At 35.9% G+C, this 11,287-nt stretch overlaps 1 protein-coding gene across 2 annotated transcripts in view; it reads left to right on the top strand.

Moving 5' to 3' along the window:
* Positions 1 to 11,287, top strand: part of polrmt (polymerase (RNA) mitochondrial (DNA directed)) — a 55,879-nt gene that overhangs the window by 17,018 nt on the left and 27,574 nt on the right. For both annotated transcript variants that reach the window (XM_016256108.1, XM_016256107.1), the window contains exons 6-12: positions 3,511 to 3,660; positions 5,615 to 5,782; positions 5,927 to 6,097; positions 6,199 to 6,438; positions 8,211 to 9,002; positions 10,338 to 10,460; positions 10,624 to 10,746. In XM_016256108.1, coding sequence (XP_016111594.1) covers positions 3,511 to 3,660; positions 5,615 to 5,782; positions 5,927 to 6,097; positions 6,199 to 6,438; positions 8,211 to 9,002; positions 10,338 to 10,460; positions 10,624 to 10,746 — 1,767 coding nt within the window. The remainder of the gene's footprint in view (positions 1 to 3,510; positions 3,661 to 5,614; positions 5,783 to 5,926; positions 6,098 to 6,198; positions 6,439 to 8,210; positions 9,003 to 10,337; positions 10,461 to 10,623; positions 10,747 to 11,287) is intronic.

Here is an 11,287-nt window from a genome sequence, read left to right as displayed (position 1 = left end):
ATATATATATATTATACAGCTGTATTTTTATATCATATTTACTTTATTACATTCTATTTATAAAATACACTTTTATTTATTTTTATTCATTCAGTTTTTTTTTTATTCAAATCTGTCCTGTCTGTTGTGTGTATTTATTTTTTTTTGATCTTGTGAATTTTTACTGGTGCTATACAGTGTTTATGGTGTTACAACACCCTAGACTGTACATATTTTACTACTCATTAAAGACTTTGTTGTCCTTTTTCCTCACGTTAGGGTTTTTCATATATAGATATGACCATTTGTGTTAAACCTTCATCGTGAAATGCTAGTGAATTGGTTGTAAAACAGGTTAATTGCACTGCTAAAATGGAGTTGGAGTGGAGGCTGGTATTATAAAACAGGTGGTGCTTTTCATAGAACTATATACCTGTCTTTTCTGTCAACATTAAAAGACCTGCCTGAACTCGTCTTGTGTGTCAAAATGACGAGTTTCACTACCATGTCAGCTGTCATCTGCTATATAATTCCTTCATACAGAGGTGCCCGCTCTATTTTTGGGCACACTGGGGGGTTTTATTGAGCCAGTCTGCCCCACAACCAATTCCCCGCCATCCCCCTTTCTCCCCAACTGATTCATTACCGCAGGTGCACATGAGTTCATTTGTAACCCACACCCCGCTGCCTAACACCTTGAATGGAAACTTTCCTGGAAAGTACAGAACAACTGGGTCATGTGAAGGACTGAGATGAAATGCTGCAACTCTTAGCACTAATCAGTAAAGAAATTCTGTTAGCAACTTTTCAGAGATGCCCAACAGGCTAAATTTGTTTTTAAAATATGTTGTTGGCAGACGTTTTGTTGTGTGATGTTTTGTTTTGTTAGAATTTGCTGTGCTTTGTTGTGTTGTGCCCTGCGTTGTTGTGTTTTACTTAGTTTTTTTGTGATTTGCTTTGTTTTGCTTTCTTGTGCTTTTGTTTTATTGTGTTTTGTTTGTTTGTTTTTTATTTGTGTAGTTATTTTATTTTATTCCTTTATCATTTATGATTGTTGTCCTGATAAAAGCCAAAACAAAATCTTACGCCAGACTGTACATTATGCATAACAGTACTAGTATGCAGTTTATGTAGATGGCAGAAGTTTACTTGTGTGACGTGTTTTTTTGTTTGTTTGTTTTTTTTTTGCTTTTTGTTAGAATTTGCTTTGCTTTGTTGTGTTGTCCCCTTCGTTGTTGTGTTTTACTTTGCTTTTTTGTGATTTGCTTTCTTGTGCTTTGTTTTATTATGTTTTGTTTGCTTAGTTTTTCTTTATTTTTTGTAGTTATTTTATTTTATTCCTTTGTCGTTTATGATTGTTGTCCTGAAAAAAGCCAAAACAAAACTGTGATCTTACGCCAGACTGTACGATATTCATAACAGTACTATTGTAATTATTGACTCTGTTAACGTAGCTACATGTTCAAATATACTGCTTGCATATTTTTTCAGTTTTGTGATTTTTTTTAATTTTTATAATTGTTTAGAATATTTTAATGTTTTGTTTTAATTTAAGATAAACTGTCTTAATTCAGACTGTAAAATATTTGTCATAGTACTACTGTAATGATTGACCGTGTCGACCAGTGATCAATTTCAGTTCATGATCATGATCAGATTAGCTCATAGCAAGTGAATGTTCACAAAGTTTCGCCTTGAGAGGATAAAAAATATGGTCATTGTCACTGTCAAAATTCACAATTAATGTTTCATCAAGGCAATTAATTGGCTGTCAGTGAGCACAAGTGATCAAATACCACCAATTATTTCCATTTACCTCTTTTTACGATTCTTGAAATGTATCTTTGACTTCAAAATCATGTTGTGTTCACCAGGTTTAGATAATCTGAGTTGTTACCTCACATAGTTGCATTGCCATAAATGTCTTGCCTCCCTATGCATCCTTTATTCGTACAACCTCACTAAAGCATTGAAGACTGGAACGACACATCCCTAACACAGAGGTCACCACACGTGCTTCTCCCTGTCAGGGCTGTGGACCTAGGAAATAAGGGCCTCTGCTGAGCCATACACTGCATCTTGTGTTCTGCCTGGCCGGGCTGTAGTAGTCATCATTGTGGGCATGATTTATCCCTCCACAACCTTTGTGCTTGCTTTGGCTGGTGTCCATGTGATCTCTATTGAGGGCAGATTTAGCAGTCGCTCTCTCCTTGTGAGTATTAACGCTCCGGCTGGCCTGTTCTGTCCCAGCCCTTCCATGATGTGTTTGGTGATAATTCCCAGATGTCTGTGCAGGACGACAACGCCTCCCCTCGAATAATAAATGACTGCACATGTCAACGCACAGCCCACATTAACACGATCTCTGCACCACTTAGCAAGCTGTTGCTATAATATATGCCGTATTTACAGTTCGTATTTTATGCAGCCACACATTTGGCTGCCGGCCAGACTTGAGAGAGTGGGACTGTTCAACCTCATTAGATTTTAATTGGCTGTACCTGAAAGGTAAAAAACAGATTTAACATCCGCATGGTTATTTTAGTTAGCTAGTTTACTTGGTTCTTTTAAATATATAAGTGCACTTAAACATAAAGATTTTTGGTTCTTTAATTGGGCCGTAAAGTTCAATGGCTTCTTTCGATCGGGACTCATAACAAATTGTGCAGCCTGTGAAAGGTTGAAGTAAATAGTCTCCATAATTGGCAGTCAAATAAATGATCATTTTTTTTATGTTTATCCTAATGAGATTTAAACCCTCTCATCCTTCATATCCAGTTATAAGGAGCCAGTAATATTAAACTTAGAGCCTCTGGCGATGATGATTCTCAGCGCTCATTATTTAGCGGATCATCTTGAGCTCTGTTATGATTTTGTACACACATAACGCAAACACACACAAAACACACTGGTTGTGCAAGGATGTTATAATACTATGCAGTTAGTTAATAATAAGATTGCCGGTTTAACACATTAATTTATTGCAATTAATTAAAAAAAACTTTTACATTTGAAAGTAAGGATAATTATAAAATAATATAATTGTCACTAATAAATAAAATCAGCAAAGTAGATGTTATAATATTATGCAGTTAGTATGTTAATACTAAGGATGTCAATTTAAAACATTATTGTAGTACAATTAATTAAAAATTGCTAAAAGAATTAAAAAGTGAAAATTTTGCATTGGAAAGTCAGCATTAAATTACGCTAATACAGTTTTTACTAATAAATGTAAAAATAGTAAAGCAAATGTCACAATGTTTTGCAGTCAGTGTTGCTGTTAATAGTAGGACTGTCAGTTTAACATCTTAATTTAGTACAATTGATTTAATTCATTTAATTCAGCATAGGTTATACTACTAAAATTGTTACTAATAATAAAAATATATATAAAGTAAAAGGTAATAGAACCATATTTGAATCTCAGATAGTTGCATTTCTCCTTTTAATAAACTAAGTAGCAAAGTACATTTGATTTGCATTTATTTTATGGTTTTACTGACTTAATTCCTATCTTGTGTGTTTCAGAGGGAAGGTGTCACGTATCCTAAACTGGACTTCAGCCTGAAAGAACTGCGGGACCGGTTTAGTCTTCAGCTGGCTATGGAGAAAGCCACTACCATCACTATTGACTCAGTGGAGGCCTTAAAGCCTGTCACCGAAAACATGGCCAAAATGGTACGAAACCACAACCTGTCTGATTTAATTTGAAAAATCATGAAGTTACCGTTATTGCATTTATGGCAGAGTGGGGTAAGATGTGTATAAGTTGTGTCTAGTAATCTAGCAGACTGCATTATTTTAGTCACATGTCTATATATTTAGAACAAGCCGTTAAAATATAGCTGTTTTTTAGACTAAAACTAATTTAGCCAGGTCTAAAAATGTGTTGGTGCATTGCAATTGTATAAAACATGTAAATTTGGCTAAAGATTAGCTACGGATTAGAAAATGAAGCATTTTTCCCAAAATGGTAGCTAGGGGTAAGATGTGCCAGTGCTAAGAAATGGTATAGATACAGTAAATAATGTTATAAAATGTTGAAAAAGCCCACTGTTAAAGTACTTTTTAAAAAATGTTCAAATGTATTAATATGCTGCAAAATATGGGATGGAAATTCGAATGGAATGTAGATTGTTTTCTCGTATTCCCCAATGATTGAATTCTCTCCTTGTGTAAGTTGGACACAACTTTTTATAAGGAATATTAGTTTTTACTTCATTACACTTGGGGAGGGCAGCATAAGTAAAAAAAAAAAACCGGTGGCACATCTTACCCCACTTTCCCTTACACCAAATTATTTATGTCCGTTTGTGGGCCAGAGTTAATATTGCTATGACTGGTTTCTCTGAAACAAGCACAGTGGGAATCCTCAAGTATAGGAAACTACCATAAAGAGGCCTTTCAAAATCACATACACGCGTGTGGATGATTTTCCTTTCAACAGTTAACATGTTGTATTTTTTTAGGATCCAGATTTGCACCTAAGCTATGATCCATTGGCTAAACGCAGACATTTTTGAAAGTTTCCAGCTCATGCATTGAAAGTAGTCATATTTCCACAATCCAGCTGCTTTTTAAACTGACATTTGCTCCGCTGTCTGCGTTCCCTCACGAGAAATGTCTCCTGTGGTCCCGCAGCATTTGCGCTAGGGTTTAATGGAATAGAAATGCATTGTAATGTGTCCCCACCAGCCCTGTGAGAGAGAGAGTCATCTTTCCATCGGAGGGTCAGCATAACTGACCCTCATCTGCCTGCTCCCCCAGTCTGCAGGGAAACAGAAAAGCATCCTGATAAAGAGATGACCCACTTTCGACCGGGCGGCACTGACTGCCCACCGAACCCGATTTGTGTTGTGCATAGAATTCACATCTACATTTAAATGAGATTTTATTTTTTAAAGCCACAGGCTGCTTGAGAGGAGAATATGGTGTAACGTAAAGGCCACAAATGGTAGCTGAGTGAATCTCATGAAAACTGTCCAGAAATGTCACATTTCACCCTAAAATCCAAAGGAAAAAATATATAATTAGTCATTTGAAGCCTGTAATGAAATGATAATGAAGCCTATTTTAGGAGCATTAAGACACTTTATTTTCATGTCAATTAAGCACATCCTCTCCCCAAATTCTCAGTATGTTACTGTAATGGGGAAAAGTAGTGTATTATATCAGGGATTCCCAAACTTTTTTGTCCGCTAAACTCCTAAAATATTTACTTGAAGTCCCTGTGAGATTTTAAGTTAATATTTCAATATTATAACAGCCGTTTGCATGTTCATTTGAGCGCCTAGTGCTCACATGGCATGCAGGTAAACAAAACATATTTTAAAAAGATAATAATAATAATAGCATAAGTTTTTTTATTGTTTTCATGTTAAAGTTATTTTTTTACATTATACCCTGTTTTATATTTTAAATTATTTACAAAAACATGTATTTGAAGTGTATATAAAAAAAGTAAAATTGTTTGTTTACATTATGATATTGGTTGTACTGAAGTATATTTAACCTCTTTGTTGAAGTAAATTTATTGTCTTAATTGCCAACATTTCAATTTTCATTTGTTCATTAATATTGTTGCACATACTGAATTATGAAAAAAAAACAAAAAACATTTATATTTTTATAGAGAGAATTACTAGCAACACGGCGCAAACACTGGGAGAAAGCTCTCCTCCATGCACTGAAGGAAAAGAAACGGATATTATCCAGCAAAAGCCAGAAGTCCTGGAGTACCTGCATATACCCATACCTGTGTATCCTGGATGATCAGGATTATGTGAACATCATGCTTCAGGTACCAACTTTACATAAAATATGATCATAAAAAAAAAATATGGTCATATTTTAACATTTTCAGATACTTTTTGTTTCTCTTCGAGTAGGAAAAGACGTACTTGGTGTACCTTTAAAGTGATATTTCTCTCCACATTTTTTGTAGAGTTTAGACAAGCAGTCACCCAGTGGTGAATCTTTGCTTATCATGGCGGAGGAGATGGGAAACCGAGTCTACAATTTGTACTCCATCCGGCAGAAGAGCCACAGTCAGATGATTGAGAAGCTTGGGAGTATCTACAACTCGTATGCTGAGCTCCTGGCGAATGACACTGAGGTGTACAAGCTTTGGTTGACCAGATCTGACACCTTCAGTTTGCTCTCGAATCAAATATTTAAATTTGCTTTTACATTTTATCACCTCCTGTTTCATCATAGACCAATGGCATGCTGCTGCGGGACTATTGGGCGAGTCTTGAGATGGAGAGGTGCAGCGGTCCCTCTCTTTTAAGTGACGACACCCCTTGGCCGATGGTTCTGATGGTGCAGCTGGGCAGCTTACTGGTTGACCTGATGGTTCATGAGCTCAAAATTTGGAGCAACATCCTCAATCCTGCTCAAGATAAGAAGCTCATCCCCATCCTTTACCACATGTACACGTTCCGCAGCAATCATAAGGTAAGAGGTCGAGACCAGCTGGACTCGAATTTGTACTAGTTAAAATACTGCACATCCCTGAAGTGTTTTTGCTTCCATATTGAATGCTGTTCATGGCTAGACAGTCAAATGACTGTCCATTAAAATTTGTGTCATAAACCATCCATTCCCCATCTAAATCCTCTCACGGACACGCATGTTTTCATGAATTATGGAATAATTTTTTCCTGTGCGAGTGATCGCAGGTCAGCGGAGGAAGACGGATTGTGGCGAAACTAATCTCTTTTTTACTGTCCTCTTAATTGCCCGTTTGATTAACCGCCGAGGGATTGCAAAAAGAGGGAGGAAGAGCCCAAAAAGATTGTGAGAATTTCCTTTTTGTCCTCGAAATCTCATTCCTGACGCTGCTGCCCTGCCTCTTGGCATGCTCCATGAACTTCAAAGACCCAAAGCTTAACTCCCGTTCCTCCGCTGAGCTTGCAGATGGCCCGTGCAGCAGGGAAGAGCTCTCAGTTTAGCGTGTCTGTGGATTATTCATGTGGCATGAATGCTGTCGAGTGGATTCACATTCCTTTTCGAGACATTTAAAATGCCACCTTGTAGCAAGATGATCTCCATCTTTTCTTCTTGAGGTTTAGACTAGTGAAATTACTTGACAAATCCAGTTTTCTGTCTTGTGAGCTGGATCTTTTTTAGTGAATTTAGTGTAGTTTAGTCTTGATTCATGAAACAAATGACTCTTGTGATTTTGATTCTTTTTAGTGAATGAAAAACATACAGCACGACCAGTGTCGTTCGATTTACGAGCAAATAACTCTATTTATTTTCTATTATTTTTTAGTGAATCCACAAGATATACAGCAAGGAACAGTGTAGTCTGATTCATGACTAAAGGCCCATTCACACCAAGGACGATAACTATAAAGGTAACGATAAAGATATAGTTCTAAAAATCGTTCTCAATATTAAAGAATAGCCGAGTCCTCACCACAACTATAACAATAAAGACAAAGATAAACAATATATATTTCTCCAGCTGATGAACGATAAAACATTGACAGCCAATCAGAATCCATCCTGCTGTAACGAGCTTCAGAATTTAAAGCAGCAGATGCGTGTGCGCTTAGAATAAACAGACGATATCGTTCGATGGTGTGGACGCTAATATAGTTATCTTTATAGTTATTGTTCTTGGTGTGAACGGGGCTTAACTCTTTTAATGAATTAATTCCTTTAATGAATACTTCAAAAAGACATGTTACCGCTTCAGATCAGTCTGAAACACAGCCCTGAATACTGAATCACTGTAATTACCCAAATGAATCAGAATCAAATTCAGAAGCAAATTGCGAAATCTTCATCAATACCCATCCTTGCTTGTTTATACCAGAACATACAAACAGATCATGTCAACTGAACCTTATAGTAAAATGATATATTAATTTTCATGATTCAGCACTCACACCCATTGTGTTTCTGGGACTATTTTGTAGGCATTTGTGTGGGTACATGTGCTTTCTCTTTCTCTTTGATTAGAAGTTGTTTATCCGTCTCTCAAAGACAGTTACGTCTGTTGTGCACCATAAACATTTTACCAGTAGCACTCATAAATCATCTCTGGTTTATTTGAGGTGGGTTACAGGCCTGCTGGGAGCTAGCGATGAAAGATGTTTATTAATGTAGACCTGTCACGACATTTAAGGATTTAATTGTCCATGTTAAACGTCCTTTTTGTGACACCTTTAAGGAAAGTCTTGATTTTCATTTGTTCTCCTCTTTGGCATCCACATCAGATTGGCTTCATCAAACCACATCCTATTGTGACACAAATCCAGAGGGTTGCGATGGAAACCAAACTCACATTCGACTCTTACGTCATGCCCATGCTGTGTCCTTCTGTTCCCTGGACGTCCCCAAAGAGCGGTGCTTACTTGTTAACACCAACCAAGCTGATGCGCTCCACCGATGGAGCCATCCAACACCAACTTCTCCTGGAGAAGAGCCGAGATGAGGATCTTCATGCCGTGCTGGACTCCCTCAATCAGGTGGGCAACTGTCCCTGGAAGATCAACAAGCCCCTGTTGGACATCATCATCTCAATCTTCAATGACAAAGGCAACGACAAGCTCTGCATCCCTCCACCTCTCTCCGAAGCACCCGAGGTTCCTCGCTTCAACCCTCACGACCCGTCTTATACTCAGGCCGAGAAGGCCTACATGAAACGGGAGGGAGTCAAAGCCAAGAAGAAGGTGGCGGAGATGCACAGCCTCCGAATGGATGCGCTGTATAAGTTGTCCATTGCCAATCACATGAGGGACGAGATCTTTTGGTTTCCACACAATATGGACTTCCGAGGGCGTACCTACCCACGGCCGCCTTATTTTAACCACCTTGGTAGTGACGTGACCAGGGGATTGCTGCTGTTTGCCGAGGGACGGCCTCTCGGGCCCAAAGGCCTCGACTGGTTGAAGATCCATCTGGTGAACCTCACGGGGTTGAAGAAGCGTAGCTCACTAGCTGGAAGACTGGAGTATGCTGAGAGTATCATGGAGGACATCCTAGACTCGGCAGACCGTCCTCTTGACGTAAGCATTTTAATAGTACCTTTACCTTACTTATGTACTAGGAGTTGTACAGCTGGATGAACTTATGTACGACTAGTGACGCAATGGAATTGCAATGAGTGATGATGATGTTGATGATAGAGATAAATAAATAATACTAGTTATAATTATTTAAATGTATTATAATTGTAATAAAAAATTTTAAGGGAAAAGTATTAAATATAATAATTATTATTATTATTATTATTATTATTATCAGCTAACTCTCTGACAAGAGTATTAGGGCATATTCATAATAATAATATTAGTAAATAATAATAATAGTTATTATTATTATTATTATTATTATTGGAATAATTAAATAAAAAATACTAATAATAGTAATTATAATAGTATAATAATAGTAATTTTGATATGATTAAATTTTCAATTTCAATATTTTATTAAAGGTGGTTATAATAATAAAATTATTTAATTTATTATTAATAATAATAACTATTATCATTGTTGTTGTTGTTATTATTATTGTTCCTAGTATTAACAATAATCATAATAAAAATAAATAAATAAACATTTAAATTTTATATTTAAATTTAATGTTTTATTATTATTATTATTATTATTATTAATAGTAATAATAATGTTGTTCAATTTACTGTTATTAACAACAACAATAGTAATAGTTATAATAGTTGAATAATTGTTGAATTATTAAATAAAATGATAGAATCATAGCCCCAAAATGCATATCGTACAAAACAAATAAAATCAACTTTTAGTTTATTAATATTACCACGAACTGCATAAGCTTATTTAATTTCCTGACTATACACAATTATATTTAGTTGTGCATTTAATCTGCATTTAGCATTATTTTCCCAGTGTCCATGGTATGAAAACAGACCTGCGATTAATTTTTGGGTCATAATCCTACAGTATATAGTTATATATGCATTTATTATATATATTGTAACGAAACATATAATACAATTACAGAAAATATACAGTACAGAATATATGTATTATATCATTCAACATTTGATATATTATTATAATACAAGCATCATATGCTATTAAACATGATACTTATAGTACAGGATTTGTTTCAATCCTCTAATTTTTATCTTCAGGTTCGCTCTTAAAATTTGCAGTCGGATATATTTGCAGACCATTTTCAGGCTTTATTATTGCAGACCTCAGTTTACTCTGCATGTAGACCTTCAATGTATTCAGTACATTCAGATCCGAACGCATCACACTGCAGGCTATGAGCTATGACTGAGCCATATTTTTGTGTTTTATTGAAATGATTGTCACATTCCTCGTTCCCTAAAGAGTCACAGCCCTATTTTGCAGGGTCGCAAATGGTGGATGAATGCAGATGAGCCGTGGCAGGCACTGGCTTGTTGTATGGAGATAGCAAATGCCTCACGCTCACCCGACCACACCAAATTCATCTCTTATTTCCCAGTACATCAGGTAATGAATCTTTACTTTACAGTTGTTATAAATTAAGACCAGCCAACTTTTGTTGTTCAAATACAAGTTACTTATAAACCTAACTGCTGTTTAGGTATAAGTTGTAGACTTTAAAGCTACTTTAAACTGTTAAATATGCATCCTCTCTGTCTCTCTCTCGTAGGACGGTTCGTGCAACGGCCTGCAGCACTATGCTGCCCTCGGGCGGGATGTGATTGGTGCTACTTCGGTGAACCTCATGCCCTGTGAACTGCCTCAGGATGTCTACAGTGGTGTAGCTCAGCAGGTCAGTCACGCTGCGGCACCAGAGGGCGGCAGTGCGTCTTACTGCCCTCTTGAGCGGCGTTTTCCCATCTTTTCTTGTCCATAGTTCCATCAATAAGGTACAGACACTGCTTCATCAGCACCAAAATATAAATGTGTTTTATTTTAAGTCATATTATACTGGGTAATATCATTTAGCGTTTTCATTAATGTTAATATACTGCTCATTATTTCAGTAATCACTTTTCAACTTAAAATAATAGGGTGAAAAACAGACTTGCCAAGTAGCTTCCTCTCAAATTAATTTGATAATTTCTTTCAAATTAATTTGAAATCATAAGATTGATTTGTGCGTATATATTATTATTATTATTTATTATTATTGCGGTTACTATTAAATGTTATTACAATAAGATGTATAATTAATTTATTTTATTTAATAATATAAAAATAACAGTTTCCTTTAGAAATGTTCTGATTTAAATTTAATATTATAGTGAACATTATTGTGGTTAATTAAAAGTGTTATATAATTTTTTTAATTAGATTTAAATACAAAAAAA

This window comes from Sinocyclocheilus grahami, unplaced genomic scaffold (genome assembly GCF_001515645.1).
Source record: "Sinocyclocheilus grahami isolate Dianchi unplaced genomic scaffold, SAMN03320097.WGS_v1.1 scaffold1397.1, whole genome shotgun sequence".
Classification (NCBI taxonomy): Eukaryota; Metazoa; Chordata; class Actinopteri; order Cypriniformes; family Cyprinidae; genus Sinocyclocheilus; species Sinocyclocheilus grahami.
Note: the sequence above shows the minus strand (reverse complement) of the source record. Positions and strands in the feature narration are given on the sequence as shown.